Below are 16,410 nucleotides of genomic sequence, written 5' to 3' on the forward strand. Positions count from 1 at the left end.
AGATTCACTGATCCGGCATAGATCCTTCTCTCCTATCTCAAACTCCCCTTCCTGTTGAAAGCCTCCTACCCTCCCCACCCCCCCGCTCTGTCGCCACAGACCTTTTCTCCCATCCTATGCAATCCGAGCTCTTCTCTCCCCATCTCCTCGTGCCACCCCCTCCAGCCCCCGTTTTTGGCTAGGCTCCTGGGTGGAACTGGGCTCCACTGTTTCCCTCCTCTACGCTCCTCTCTCCATCTCCCCGTGTGTTTCGCCCAGACTATATTGAGTGGTGAGTCTCTGCAATCACGTGGTCTGTGGAGGGGGGGGGCGGTCCTCCGCAGTTTGCTGTGTGCTGGGGCTCAGACACACACGGAGTGGTGAAGAGCTGCTGCTGAAGTCTCTGCCCTGCTGCTGCTGCTTCCTCGCAGACACCCAGGATCTATCCATCTGCATATATTTTTAGCCCCAGCCTTTTTCTTGCTGTCGTTCCCCTGCTTTCCCGTTCTCTCCATCGTCTCAATCTTGGAAAATCATTGGGATTTCGGGGTCTGGGATTTTCTGATATATATTTTTAATCTGGGTACCTTTCCCCCCCTCTTCTTTCCCCCCGTCTCTGTCTCTCCATCAAACCCGGGCTGATGTGCTCCGCAAGAGGCTGGAAATGGAAGTGGTGATGCTCTGGCTTTTCCCCTGGATATTTCAGTGCGTTTCAGTACGGGCGGACTCCATCATCCACATTGGTAAGAAGGGGGGACGAGGGGGGGAGAAAGCAACAAATACAAGAAAGGGATGGTGTCTCCTTAAAACCCCATCATGTCATGGGCAGAGGGCGAGGAAGCCCCATTAACTCCCCCGAGAGGGGGGCACAAAAGCCACCCGAATCCTCTGAATTGCAAAGTTAGCAGCGAGATGAGGAAGCGACGGTGGGGTCCCTTTTGGTTGCAAGGATGCTGCGAGCACGTTAGCACTGAATCGCGGCAGGGGTTTCTCTGGAGACAGGACGCAGGTTTGCTGCTGCCGTTTCTCCGGTTGTACTAAATGCTGGGCTCAGACCTGTTTGCGTGCGAGGTTTTCTCTCTTCCCTCGCCACCCCTAGTAAACAAGGCAAGGTAGATTAGGAACCATCCCGTAGGGGAAACTTTCCAAAAATCCCTCCACCCCCGGCGTTCCCTTCCCCAATCATAGCAGATGCCACTATAACGGGAATGCAGGAGGGACAAGTTGGCTGGGAAAGGGTTAGGAGACGCTAGATGCGCAGTAGCAGTGTGTGTGTGTGTGTGTGTGTGTGTGCGCGCAACTGTTGTGGTTTGAATAAGGGCTCATTAAAACCTTTGGGCTGCAGGCTTGAAGTCTCCAGCGAGGAGAAACCTGGCTCGGCAGTGGGGGGAGATGGGAGAAGGAGAGGCTGGGGGATTCATGCAGGACGGGTAACTTTTGTGGCTTCTAGGAGAAGGGTAGAGGAATGTCCAGGGAAAGTCTGGCCGGCCGGCAAAAGGCAAAGGCTCTGCAGTCACCTTTTGGCGGGTGTCGAAAGCTACCGGCAGGAATTAAGATGGTGGTGGGGGAAAGGGAGGGACAAAATCCCCCACAAATCCCCCGGGCTTCTGGCAGATGAGAGGGGAGGAGATGGAGAGTGGCGGGGAAATGAAGAGCAGTGATTCCCATCCGCCTTTAGAGGAGGAGGAGGAGGAGGAGGAAAATCCTCAGGGAGGAGAGAGAGAAGCCATGGAGCAAGAGAGGCTGGGTGGGAGTTTAGTCCGGAGCTAGAGAGCGCGCGCCTCTGCCCTGATGAACATGAAATGTAACAAGTTTGCCCCCTCCAGGCGCCACGCGTGAGGGGGCGGGGGTGAGCATGTGGGTAAATGTCTGAGGGTGGGGACCGATTTTGAACCAGCTGATGTGGTGGCGGCGGGGAGAACTAGGATGCTCAAACACCAGCCCTGTAAAACAAGCAGGAGGCTGAGGGCCAGGGCCGGAGCCAGAGCCCACAGCATTGCGGATGTAGCCGAGAAAAGAGACCGAGTCAACTTTGCCCGCTGTGCGAGGAAAGCCCTGAGCTACCCGTGAATTCCGAGGGGGGAGGGCGGCGGGGAAGCCCTGGTTGCGTCTCATCCTCTCAGGCGCTGGACACACTTACGGGATTTCAGCTGCACCAGGAGCACGTTGTTCACCTTGGATGCAAACTCGAGATTTCGGACTTTTTTCGCGATTTGCTGAAGAGGAGGAAAGCGCGCCCCGTTTCTCATCAGTGGAGCTGGAGAGAGAGGAGTCCAGAGACACAGCAGGTGGTGGAGGCCAGCCGTCCATAAAGCCTCTGTCTCTTTGCCCTTTGCCTGCCAATGGACAAGGTGAAGGCCAGCCATAGATTCGTGGCTTGTATACCTGCCCACACTTCAGCCTTAGTGTTATTTTAGCACCTCTTCCAGAAATAAGATTGAAGGGGAAGAGCCTCCTGAACTTGGATTTGTGAATTTACACCCGAATCTTTGTAAGGCTTCAGGACACAGGGCTGGTGTGAATAAGCAATATTGTGTCAGGGAGGGAAGTGACTTTTTTTTAATCCTTCAACCTAAAAAATCCTTGATCTGCATAACACGATAGTAAACCTAATGTGCACACACACGCTCCCGTAGTCAGAGTATATTATGTAACACAGCTCGCCAGATGTTTTCATGTTAACTGCATAAACACAGCCCTGAAATTAGAAGCTTTCAGGTTACTGAACACACAGGCTGACTCTAAATCAGTGTGTGTTTGTGTATGCAGCAGAGATTCAAAACCCCAAACAATGACAAAACTAGGTGAGCAGCAGAAAAAACCCAGAGCAAAAGTTGGTTGTGTTTCTAACCCCCACCCCTTCTATTACATTCTAACTCACAAAGCAATTTTTTTTCTAGGGGTTTTGGTTAAAAAACAGTAAGTGACGGTTCGTGAAGCACACATAACCTATTGGGCAAGAACAGGCTTCATGATGCAAGTCTAGTTGTGCTGCACCTATCCACTGCAGTCAACTCATGAGGAATGGGTTCTTGAAGACTGTGTGTGTGTGTGATTTAATGCGCTGAACAATAAATGCCTGTGTACGATCACCGATAAATCGGTGCAAGGAAGCTGTTTTCTGTTAACTTGTTTTGAAATTCTCCCATGGAGCCTAGCTTAACAACGTTCTCAGTGCCACACTGAACTGGCCGTGTTAAAACACTGCACTCCAGGGGAGAGAGGTAGCTGATTTATATAGATGTTTATACATGAAATTTTAGGCGCGGGGAAATAAACAAGAATAGTTATGGAGCCTCCTCATCTCTCCCCATCTCCCCATTAACTCCCCCACCCCTCAGTCCTCCTGGAAAAGATCAAATTCTGATGTGATCATGCCAACAGGTGCCATTTTTGAAGGAAATGCTGCCAAGGACGACGAAGTCTTCAAGCAGGCGGTGTCCGATCTGAACCTCAATGACGACATTTTACAGAGCGAGAAAATCACGTACTCCATCAAGCTCATAGAAGCCAACAACCCCTTCCATGCGGTGCAGGAAGGTAAGCGCCGCGGGACGGGGCTCGGCTGGGACCGGCTGCGAGGGCTTTGCAGAGCCCCGGCTGCTGGGCGCGGGGAGACTGTAGTTCTGCTTCGCGCGTCTGTTGCAGGTGTTTGTCACGGCCGGTATGCCCGGGCTGACTCGCCTTCCCGCCCGTGGGCGTTATCTTCCCCTCTAATAATACACGGAAAGGGGGGGGATGTTGTCTCCAAAGAGCAGTTTTACTGTCAAGCTTGACAGGGCTGCTGGAGCCCTGTGCGCTGGGTGCGCGATCCGGGTGCAGGTGGGCACGTGCCGGCTGTTCTCTTCCGAAGGCGCGGGCAGCTCTGCTGGGGCTGGAAACTTTCCGGCGGCCGAAGGTTGGCGCTGTTTCCCAAGGAAAGGAAGCTGCCTCGGCGCTGTGGTGCCTGCTCGCGGAGAGCTGTCATTCGTGTGAAACGCCTTCCCAAGCAGCAGCCGCTCGTAGTGCGTGTGAGCGGCCAGGCAGGCAGGCAGGACAGCGCACGTGTGTCTGGGCACAGAACACGAGGATCTGGCCTGTTGCCCCGTGTCTCCCCGGGCAGGTCCGGGCAGCGGCGCCTGGTCTCTTGCCGCAGGGCCAGAGCAGTGGCGGGTTTCAGGCGCTGTGGGGTGCGCTGGGGGAGAGCCGGGAAGGAAGGCAGCTCAGGCGCTGCACAGAGGCGATCTCTCTCAGCCTGGCAATCTGCGCTCCGAGGAAGGGCGATCCGGCTGAGGAGCCCTTCCCTGGGGAAGGGCGAATGTGAGCACGGGGCTTGGAGTTGCAACAGGTGCCAGAGCGAAGGGCACCTGAAAGCCCCGTTCACTGGCAGATGCTTCGGATGTTATTTATTGGGGGGGAGGGAACATGAGTGGTCAAACTACCCTCCCATAATTCTGCGATGTAAAGGCAATTCAGTGAGATACAGGGAAATCTAAGACACCGATGAGAGAATGATCGGAAGTGGAGCCTGCAAGTGTATAAGGGAACAATTCCTTTCTACGGGAATAAAAGGGTAGTTACAATGCGATGTCCCTGAATGATTCAGAGTGAGTGTGGGTTGGGTTAGTTTTGCCATTCTCGTTTCGTTTGTCTCCTGACTTGAACTCCCCATGTCCGCAGAGAGGCGCAGAGTAGGGGTGCTTGTGCGTGCGTGAGGTCTAGTAACTCCAAAGATTGCTTCAAAGAATGTGAATGGCGAGACACAGTCTGAGCAGTCTTGGTAAGAAACCAAAACACATTATTGGTGCCCAAACGTTTAGGCTGCCTCTAGCCCCCTTCTGCTATCTCTAAGGTCAGCTTGACAGGGCTGCTGGAGCCCTGTGCGCTGGGTGCGCGATCGGGGTGCAGGCGGGCACGTCAGTCTCCCTAACTTGTTGCTGGGGGAGAGAGAGCTGAAAATGGAAGGAAATATTAAACATCCATCAATAAAGAGGCTGAGTGCTGCAATGTGCGGAGACTGCAATACATGTGAGAAGTTGTGCAATGTCACAGGCCTTGAAGCCCACACTTTGAAACGACGGTACTTAGGCAGAAGCTTCAGGCTATTTTGTCCTTTTCTGAAACCAAGTTTTGATTCAAAGAGTGAGGGATAGTCTCATTTTAGATATGTTTAGATTTTTACCAGTCACAGAAAGGATCAAATACAGCTGGACTAAAATAGGGACTGGCTGAGAGATTAAGAGGAAGTCTTTTCGGAATGGAGACGATGCTGTCCTTGTACTTTGCTGTTGTGTTTAATAATACTTTATTATCATGTTAACCCCCTATTGTGTGGATGAATGGAGAAGCAAGTTTTTAAAGTAGGGAGAAAACTGGGAAAGTGGTTAGAAAAACAGCTGTTTTATTTCACAGTCTTTGATCCCACTGAAGTTTTACGTGTGGATTAAATGGGGTAGCTAAGTAACTGGCTGAGCATTTTCCTAGCGTTTATAAGATCTGACAAGTAGTTACACAGGTAAATCATTTCAATTAGCTTTTATTGCAAAGGAAAATGTTTGAAATTAATCAGCTTGCCTTTACAAATAAGACTTTAAAAAGATGTTATTGGGGTTTGATGAAGAAGCCAAGGTTGATTATTGCCTGGGTTATTTCAGCAGCAGTGTTTCTGAGTAATAATTATTCTAGAAAAGAGAGCTATTTATATACCCTGACAAGAATATTTTTAAAAATGATTCATCACTAGTCTTATCCTTAATATTACAGAGCACAGGGAAAATAATCTTTTCCTGTGTGAAAATTTGCATTCATACATATGTATTTATGTGTAACTTGTGTACATGCAAATTATGGTTACAAAATTGCATCAAATATTCATTTTCATAGACCCCAAACAATTCCTTCTGACATCTTTTTGCCACCATGCATGCTTCTTTGCTGTCACATAAATCCAAGACAGCAACAAAACAAACCTGTTTGGGGGACTGATCCGAAGCCCATTGACATAGATGGCATTCGTTCAATAGGCTTTGGATCAGGCTTACATTCTTGAAAAGAGGGCAAGAAAGGTGCTTGTGACTGAGGAAAAATACATAGTCACAAACTATGAAATAGTAGGGTTGATTATTGGCAAAGACTAACTGAAGGATCAGCTCTTCCTATATTTGCAAAATGTCAGTGTCCTATATTGGAGTTTATTCATATTCATGGAAGTGACAGAAGTTGACTGGATGAACCAAGTGCTTCCAACAGTGTCGCCTCTTCTCAAAAGTAAAAGCTTTAAACTACTTTGATCACATTGCGATATAAACTGACAGTCTTGTGGACAGCAAGTCCACCTGCTTAGCTTGTTCTGAGGAACTTGACCAAACTAGAGAATACTTCTTGACTTGGTAGTTTTCTTATTTTTCCTTTTAATCCTGCAGGAATAGCAGTACCTCCAGGAAAGAAGAATATTTCCAAAGTAATAATTCGCTGTGAAAACTGTGCGTTGAAACCACAGGAAGGATTCTGGTCAGACTTTAATCTATTTGGTATAAATCATTAGGCACCACAGCATATCTTCAGTGCCTGAAAAGGTGTAGGACCCAGATTTTCTTGGAGATGCCCATTGATGGGCAGTGAGCACCTAAATTTAGAATAATTTCCTACAGTTCTGATCACCTGCTAGAGACCAGAGGAAATGGAATAAATGTTACAATTACATTGAAAAATCACCCTTTGTCACCTAGCTGTTAAAGCTTATGGGACCTCAAAACGATCCTATCTTCATCCTGTGTGTCAATACCTTGCCACAATGGGTGAGTTAAAAACAGAGTGGCAGCCTTATTGGTTCAAGTCAGACCCTCCCCCACTTTTTTGGGGTTTGAATTTCTTTCATTTGCAACTGTCATTCAATATGCTGACAGAATGCTGCATGGGATGCACTAGTAACCATTCTATTTGTACGATGCAGTATCTTTCTGCACAATATTACATGGTGTCAGTCTTACTATTCAAAGTTTCATTGTAATCAGTTATGCAGATGCCCTACTCATTTCACCAGGACTTTGCTTACAGTAGTCAAAATAACCTGGAGCAAATCAGCTGCTCAAACTGCTCACAGAATGTTGCTATTACTATATAAAATGGACTGACACCCACATTATTCTTCCTGTGCAATGTCTTTCTAAGCGGTGCCATGGAAATCAGTGTTGTAAACGTTAGTTTCATTGTAATGGGACTCTGTGTAGTACAAAACGATTTGGAGTAAAAATAGTCCAGTGTGATACTACTGCCAGAGTAGCTCACAGAATCAAACAAGGCACACAATATTATTTTTTGTTTAAAGTACCTTTATAAACAGCATTACCCAGTAACACTGTGAATTATTCCTGAAGTCCTACTTAAATCAATGGTGCAAGCAGGCACTTCATTTCAGAGGTACTAAGGTAATATTATGAAAAGTAAACACTCCAGGTGACAAGATTTATTAACAGTAACAAGAATTTAATTTCTGATTATTTTTTAAATGCACTTGGGTGGATATTTAGTATATTGGTAAGATTTTTTGCAGGGGGAGGAAAAAAAATTGAAAAGCAGCAGTATTTTTTCAATAGGATTAGTTCACTTCCAGGAGTAATGGCCTACTTAGAGTATTTTATTTTCCAAAAACAAGCCATTTTCAATACTAGGAGATATACAGATATACCTTAGACATTGGGAAAAGCTATAGGGACCTTTGCTCAACAGAATACAGTGATGGTGAATGCCCAGTAACTGCAATAGGTAAATGAGAGCTGAGTCTCTCTCTCCCTCCCTCTCTCTCTCTCTCTCTTAGGGTGACCAGACAGCAACTGTGAAAAATCGGAACGTGGGGAGAGGGGGGTAATAGGAGCCTATATAAGAAAAAGACCCCAAAATCGGGACTGTCCCTATAAAATCGGGACAACTGGTCACCCTACTCTCTCTTTAGGTGGATTTCCATGCTAACGGGCTTATAGATGCTTGAGCATAGTGGTTAACATGGAGCCTAATTCTAAAACATGACCCTAGGTGGTTCAGCTTGCATCTTGTGGGGAAAACTTCCTCTTATGACTCAGTAATAATTTGTATTACAGTCATGCCTAGTTGCCAATGGTCAAGGCCTCATTGTGCTCAGGGTTGTGCAAACAAGCAGTAAAGAGACAGTCCCTGCTCCATAGAACTCACAATCTAGTTTTATAACAAGATGCAACAAGTGGATGAAACAATCAAATGGGGGCAGCGGAGAAGTATGACATAACAGTGAAATCTGGTAGTCTTTCATGTATATATAAAATAGGACTTGATTTTATATTTGTGCTCACGTACTGGCATGACACTTTGTGGAGTATGGTCTTTATGCCTATGACAATTAGTTTTAGTTGAGGGGAAAAAATCATTTTTATTGTAAATAGCTGGCAAAAAAATCAAAATCTGAGAATGCTTATTCTGGATTGGCTGTTCTATGGAAATCAGCAGCAACTGTATAAGCAATGTTAATTTAATTATTGATCCCTTTTGTTCTCTTCATTGTAAAGAAGCGGTGTGCCAACTTTTAACCCAACATCTGTAAAAGTCCTGAGATGTGAACTAGTGCAAATAATTTGTTTTTATCAGTGACCCTAGCAATTCCTTAAAATGCTGCAATTTTTTTCTGAGCTAAGAAGTTTGAAAGCTCAAAGGTATAAGGATCTCTTTTACAGATAAGACTGTGAAATATTTGGAAAATAAAGTTTTCAATTCAAATTGCCATTTCTATACTTGCTGCTGGAGTGATCATGTTGAGGAAAAGTGAACGTGTGTTTGACAGTGTAGTCCAAAAGACAACTGTAAACCAGTTTCTAGCCTGTCTTGAAAATACATCTGTTTAAGGTTAAAAAAAAAAAAAAAAAAAAAGCATGTGTGTGTCTGTGTATATAAAATAGTTCAGCAGCAGATCTAAATGTTTTTAAACACTATTGGGGCATAGAGGCTAACAGTACAAAATACCTTTTGCCTTCTTAACTGTCACAGTGCATTGTGGGGAGAGAATCCGATGGAGGTAGTTATTCAGAAATCTTGAAACTGTTTTGAAATGCCAATACAACCTTTCCTAGAATTGCAAATTGTTCTATTTTCATAGACAGTGGTTCCTTTCAAATGAATTGTTTCTAATTTGGGCAACCTTGCATGCCTGCTGAGGTTAAAAGGCTCTCAGCACTGGAAAGTGGAGCACACTTTGGAATTCAGTACATGCTTTGAGAGTGAGGATGATGTTCCATAGGTTGATTGTAGTTATCTGTTTTTTTCCATGCATACTGCTGTGGTACATGAGTGACTCACAGCTACTGACTTTTTTGGGTGCATGTTTCTATCCATGTTGTGTACCTTGGAGTGAAGCTGTTCCCTTGTCTCTTGCATACGGGACTTGGCAAGGATGTGTGCTTGGGGAAGTTCTCAAACTGCTGTAGCCAGGGACATACGTTTCAAGTTACAGTAGGTATTGAGCATTTTTGTTTGTTTAGATGTAAGTTGAGCCGCATGTATATGCCTAAATGTGCAAGTGAAACAGCGAAACAGGAGCATTATCTTTGTTGTTCTAGGATTTGTTTGCCCAGCTAAAATTCAAAGCAGAACCTAAACACATGCATAGCCTAAGGGTATAGAACTGAATTTCTGTGAGGTTCTGGGTCTGTCTCTCCCCACCCCCTCCCTTACAAGTTTATTTCAAGATAGTGAGAGTGACACTCTGAGTAGAAACTCATAGAGGGGACAGAAGCTGTACTGCAAATACACCTGGATAGAGTCTTCAGCATTCAGTTGCAGAGACTGCTTTCTCCTTGGGTTGAGATCAGCTTTAAGTGTAAATGGCCACATAAACAATAAATGGAGAAATGCCTGCCAGCCATGGTGAAAGTGTCCTCCTCAGTCTTTGGGCAAGCTCAGGACAGGTCAATATATAGGCCTAGGCTAAAATGGTATCATGTAAACATGAGATAAGGCATTCTGATAGGGTGACCAGACAGCAAATGTGAAAAATCGGGACGGGGTGGGGGGTAATAGGAACCTATATAAGAAAAAGACCCAAAAATTGGGACTGTCCCTATAAAATCGGGACATCTGGTCACCCTACATTCTGATTTGTTTGGTTATAGTTTTTAGATGAAAGCATGGCCCCAGAGGTGAAAGGCTGTTGTTTTCACTATGTTTTATATCGTCAAGATGTTTAGTCCCCGAACATGGGGAGGAGATGGGTGGGGTTGGGAGTAGAATTGCAAACCATAATGGATCTCAGGAATTCTAATATATTCTTGTTCATATGAAGTGATTTAAAAAAGAAGATTTTATTGATTTGGCTGCATTGGGTGGGAAAATGTATTGCTTTGTTAAGAAATACTATGATGCCCCATATTTAAAGTTAAATATTTAATAGTAAATATAAAAAGGATTCTAGCTTTTGTCTGCCAGACTTGCAAAGAATTGTTTTTTATTAATGTACTGTCATTTAATTTTTTTGCTAGTTGTTTCTCATGTGTCTTTCACTATCGTATAGCATCTCCTTTATCTGCTATTCTCTTGCAGCTCACTTGAGCATATATTTCAAGCAGGTTTCACTGGGATACACTGTCTTGTTTAGAACTTTTTGACAGCTGAACTCTGAGTTCTCTGGAGTGAACATATTGTTATATACATCATTTCTAGTTTCATTCTGAGCTTTCAACGCATTCTCAAAACTGGGCAGATACAATGTAAGCAGGGGATTACTCCCCTAGTTCAAGAGACCTGGCTGTGTAACTACATATTTTCTAACTAGTCTACTGTGGTTAAAAGCTGTTGCTCAGTGGGGTGAATGTGCTTAACATTTTTACCTCCTCATGCCTTCCGAGACCAAACTGAGACTTGTTAAGGACTGCCACAGTGAAGGCATCTGTGACACTGTCTTCTCATTCTGCCTGTGCTTTTATGCTCTTTAGTTGTATGGCTTGGCTAGTATGTTTCACAAAATTAAAGAAAACAATGTTTTGAAATCTCCCTCTCTCCCCTCATGTGCATTTTTGTTATGTTATGTTAATGACAATGACCCTGTGTTTCCTTCAGTTTGAAACAAATATGCCAATATTTCATAAAGGGGGGCAGATTCAGTTCGGCTGAGGATGAATGCTGCCTATGAATTGCAAGCAACAAATCCAAGTACATATACCTCTAATTACAGCTGGGTATTTTGAGGCATAGCTACGCACTGTTCTATTGTAGGTGGAAAAAATGTGAGGATATCTTGCACCTGGGAGGCTACTGTTCTGAAAAGGTACCCCAAATATTTTTGGTTTTGTAGAGAGCATACTGTCCTGGGATTAATTTCTTTTCCTCTTAAACCATATCCTTCAAAAGCATCCACATCATTTTGGCTCTGTACCATGTGTAATGAAATGCATTCATGCGTATGCAGATCAGGAAAAAAATGTATTGAATTTCCAAGTCCTGTGCTGCCTCCGACACATGACATCCATTGGGTTTCATGCTTCAGCTGTTCCTACTTAACAGTTTTGGGAAATTTCCCTGCTTTGCTCTACTGCTGGTGCAGCTGTACCGGTGCTAGTGACAGTGGGAGTGGCCACTCGGGCACTTTCACTACTGTTTTGCCTAACTTTGTTTAGGGTGTGGTTAAAAACACCTGTGCCCACAATCCAGTAAAGAAATGTTTCTAACTTTTATTTAGAGATCAAAATTCGCTTGAACTGCCCCACTCTCCCTGGTACTAGTACTTTCAAGCCAGGGGTTACATTTCTCAACTTTCTAGAATACTGGTTTTGTACAGAAAGCTAACTTTAATAGCTGTGGTGGCATCTGGTCAATTGGGAAACAAAATTATAACTAATTTATAATCAAACTTTGCAGACAGATTTCCTAACAAAAACCTGTCCATATATGACACCCTGGGAAAAGGATGTGAATAGACAAATTACCCAAGAGGAATGCAGTTTGATCCACAAAAGAGGACCAGCAATCTCTCTCTTTGTGTGTGTGTGTGTATGTGTGTGTGTGTTGGTGAAAGAGGAGATTTTATGCAAATATGGTGGACATGTCCAGTCATTAGAGAGTATTGGGTTGCAATCTGTAACCAAATATGACAAATTGTTTTTACCAAATAGTCCTTTGGTAATCCTCCTGGGGCTTCCTAGGTGAAATGGTCACACAAAAGGAAATGAAGAATTAATCTCTCATCAGCTGCTAGCTGCTTGGCCATTCTCTCACTGGAAAAAAACAAAAATAGCCCAACCATTGAGGAAAACTATGGGAGGTTGTGGTTATGGAAAAATTAACACACCAATTATATACCCAGCACAATGGAAAGAGGACAGATAGATACCTAGATATTTGGTTACCTTTTATTCAGTACTCAGACAAAATACATTCATCTGCAAAAAACCTTGCACACCTGTCCAATGTTTTTAATATTAACCTTTGATAGACATACCTGCTCTGTTAAATATGTGTATGTAGAGATTTCACTCAGTTTAATAAAATCAGTAGAAATGATATCAGTGTTGTGATGATGCTCACTCTGTAATATGGTAACACCCTGTTAATAGAAAGATCTGTTGTCCATATTCCTGTAAAATATCTCACTAAACAAAAGCTACCTGTTGTAATGATTGTTTTGTTTCTGATATTTACATGTGAAGGATCTATAAGCTTGCTAAAACTTCCTAAATAGTTTAAAAAATGGCAGTACTCCATCTATTCTAAAACTCCCATTGTTACTATCACAGTGGAGCTCCATGAATGGTAGTATAACAATGGTCCTTGTTTACAGTGGGCTTGTTTCTCTCTGTTACACTGTTAGCTACTCTTGCTAAACATTAGTAGCCAATTTGGCACAGCTGGTTTGCCAGGACTGTGGCTGCCCTGGGCTTCTTAGAGCAGGTCTACATGACATAGTGGCTAACAAGTTTAAGTGACATAGTGGTTAGAATGCTGGAGTTGCCTGGAGCCCTATCTGCACTATTACTTCTACCTAGGTGGAGCTGCATCCATGCTCTCTGTGGTGGAAGAAGCTTCTGAAAAGGCTAGAGTAGACACAGGCTGAGTGATTTCCTAGAAAATGTTAGACAAGGAAATACAGAATGAGGGCAGCATATGACCTACAAATAGCCTATATTACAGCCTGACCGTGTTTCTTTTCTCCCTGCTAATATGCAATCTGTTAATACCTTGATTTACCAACCACTAGGTGTGGAACTGTCATAGATTTCAAGATAATTTAATTCACCGAATGGCTGCAGGATTGGCTCACTGTTCTCCTAGAATACCAAATGGTCTCACCCTGTTTTTCATCAAAGATTTAATACCAGAGAGCTATAGTCGGGTGTTATGCTACTTTCTTTACTTATACAAAATATGTACAGTATTAACTAGTGTACTGTGAAGCATCATCACAAATCAGACTTAAGCAGTGTTTACAAAAATGTAAATGAACATACTTTTGTGGCAATGACATTTTTTTATTTTAAAAATAAATTATATATTTTTCTTTTTTATTTGCACACTTTGGTAATCCATGATGGGTCTCCCCGGTCACTACTTGAATTAGCGAGTTCTGCTATAAATGTGAAATGAGTTTGGAAGATCTTCTCTCCCTGGACTTCTGCACCTTTGGTATTAGAATTGTTAAATCAAATAACCCTAACTATTAAAATACACTGTATATATTGTGTGTATATATACAAGTGATTTAGATGCCGGATATATTGTAAACCAATTTTGCACTGAGTAGAAAAATATCTTGATCTTATCTGCATTCCTAGACTCTAACTGCCACAGGTGATAAAAGGAACCCTATATTCCAAGCATATTTTAAATTGCATCTTAATATATAAGGAATGGATAGAGTTTCATATTTTGATGTGATTCATCCTTCTGTGGTCCAGAGTGATAGGAGTTCAAACTATAGCTCTTTGAACAGAGAGGCTATTACCAGGTTTATTAAAATCATGCATGGCTTAGTGTAGTTGTACATAAAAAGATAAACAAAAGATAGTGATGAGTTCTTACAATAGTGGCTCTAAGTTAATGTTGTGTTCAGTGAGCCTATGGCTAAAATGGTTACTGAAGAGATGTAAGTGAAATTTGATACTCTGTGTCCCAAATATCACTTTTTTTGGACAAATAACTACTTGCTTCCCCAAGACAAAGATCAGGTTGCAGCAGTTAAAAAGGACATTGTTCTATACTTTCAAATAAATGATATGGACAATATAAAAAGAGGTCTTCTCAGGAGGCAAGTAAAGCAATATTTAGGGGCCAGTTGATAAGCAGAGCCTCTTGGCTGAAATGTAAGAAGACGTAATTTTTGCCATTCTAAGGGTACGTCTATACTTACCTCTGGGTTTGGCGGTAAGCAATCGATCTTCTGGGATCGATTTATCGCATCTTATCTAGACGCGATAAATTGATCCCAGAAGTGCTCGCTGTCAACGCCGGTACTCCTGCTCCGTGAGAGGAGTACGCAGAGTCGATGTGGGAGCCTGCCTGCCATGTGTGGACCCGCGGTAAGTATCTTGTAGTTCGAATTAAGGTACTTAGACTTCAGCTACGTTATTCACGTGGCTGAAGTTGCGTATCTAGGTTCAAACGGGGGGGTTAGTGTGGACCAGCCCTTAGTAAAACATAAATCGTGTGTTGGACTTCACTCAGTTTTTCTTGCAAAAATAGATATTTTTATCTATATATAGATAGATAGCTATAGATATAACTTGTCATACACTTATCTAAAATTTATTCTTCTGAGAGATTCTAAAATGAATTGTTGCTGTATTTTTATTTGTCCCCAGTGGAATGTTGGCATCTGATGCTTCTAAAGGTTGCTGTTCTTATCTTACCGTGTAGAGGCATCTTAGCTAAAATGACTGATTGGAAGCATTGCTGCTGTACAGTAGATTTTGTACACTGACTTGAAATCTACCTTTTCTTAGAGGAGGTTTTCATTGATCTAAATCTGCCCCAGCAAAATAGAAGTGTCATGTTGAAAAATCACATTTTGTGGTCCCAGTTTCACACATGCTTTCCATAGTTCACATAGACACATGCATACATATTTGCACATATCCAATTTTATGTTCGGCTGCCTCCTCATGCACTTGAGCATACAACTTCTGTTCATATATACAGAAATAACGTGCTTTTGATTTTTTTTAGAATTTAGTGCAGTTGAAAAGTGCTAGACTGTTAGGCCTGGAGACTGAAGTCTACTAATCATGGGATACATGTAGGGCATGAGGACCTGCAATCTTCCCAATACCAGTGCATTTCAACCTTGACCTATAGAAACCACCTCTAGAACTGAGAAGCCAGTTTATTCTCTGTGTCCCTTCAACTGCTGGTTTCTTGGGGTTGAAATGAGGAATAAAAGGGCCAATTAATGTCAATTGTGACAGTAGTATTTGGTGATGTGATACTTGTCCGCTAGGAATTGGAGCGAGGCCACTAACTAGCATGCAACATTTTGAAAATCTATTCCATAGTGCATGAAGATGTGTAATGATTTCAGGGACAGATTATAACGATATGCTAATATGCCAAGATTTCTCTCATTTACATAGCTTTAAGGCAATAAGTACATAAAAATGAGAAACATGTTGAGAGGGTTTTCTTTTATGTAGTTCCTAATGGCTTGTGTTTAATTATAATTTGGAGACTTGATTGCTGTTCTTGAAACTATTTTCAGGTTTGTGAGTTTTGAATGCTTTTAGTCGGCCTGCAAGGTTTGCTTGATCAAAACATTACTCAGTTTCTCTGGTGGATAACTTTCCCCACATCAGTGGTTCTGCTCTGAAATTCTCATTTGACTTTGTTGTGGCTTCTTGATTCCTATCTATTTCCCACCCTCATCCTTTTAATATTAGTTTAAATATGCAGTAAGAAATGATATCTTGAAGCGCTAATGATCTTCAGTTAAGGGTAAAAAGAACCAAGAGGCATTAATTTAAGTAGTGCTGTTTGGCTGCATTAAACCACCCAGCGGGGTTTCTACTGCTTGACCTTCCTGAGAACCATTCCCTTAGCAACCTCTCAAATAGAGGGAAAAAGGACAGTAAGAATGAGGGCCTGAAATGATTTCCACTTACATTCAGCTGAATAATGTCTGAGGAATGACTTGCGTTCTAGGCCCCCCGCCCCAAAAAAACAACCCCTACCCAGTGGGATCCTAGCTCTCGTTATTCACCCAGTATCTTAGTCTAGTCCTTTAATTCATTGCATTTTAACTTGCCATCTCAGTCTTTGAGAATTTAGTTAGCAACGTTATTCAATACTCTGTAATATCATCTTCTTGATCACGTTGGCCCTCTGCCTCACTCTTATTTAGAAAGTGAATAAATACAAGGAAGGAAATGTCTGTAAAGTTAATGAGAATTATTTTTGTCAGCAGGTGAATGCATCTGTAAGTCCAAGGTTTTATGTTGGCTGTGCATTGGG

At 42.9% G+C, this 16,410-nt stretch overlaps 1 protein-coding gene across 3 annotated transcripts in view; it reads left to right on the forward strand.

Annotated features, from left to right (window-relative positions):
* The first annotated feature begins 375 nt into the window (after positions 1-375).
* Positions 376-16,410, forward strand: part of GRID1 (glutamate ionotropic receptor delta type subunit 1) — an 814,231-nt gene continuing 798,196 nt past the window's right edge. For all 3 annotated transcript variants that reach the window (XM_034777148.1, XM_034777150.1, XM_034777149.1), the window contains exons 1-2: positions 376-722; positions 3,364-3,519. In XM_034777148.1, coding sequence (XP_034633039.1) covers positions 644-722; positions 3,364-3,519 — 235 coding nt within the window. In that variant the 5' untranslated portion in view covers positions 376-643. The remainder of the gene's footprint in view (positions 723-3,363; positions 3,520-16,410) is intronic.

Source organism: Trachemys scripta, chromosome 7 (assembly GCF_013100865.1).
Source record: "Trachemys scripta elegans isolate TJP31775 chromosome 7, CAS_Tse_1.0, whole genome shotgun sequence".
Taxonomy (NCBI): Eukaryota; Metazoa; Chordata; order Testudines; family Emydidae; genus Trachemys; species Trachemys scripta.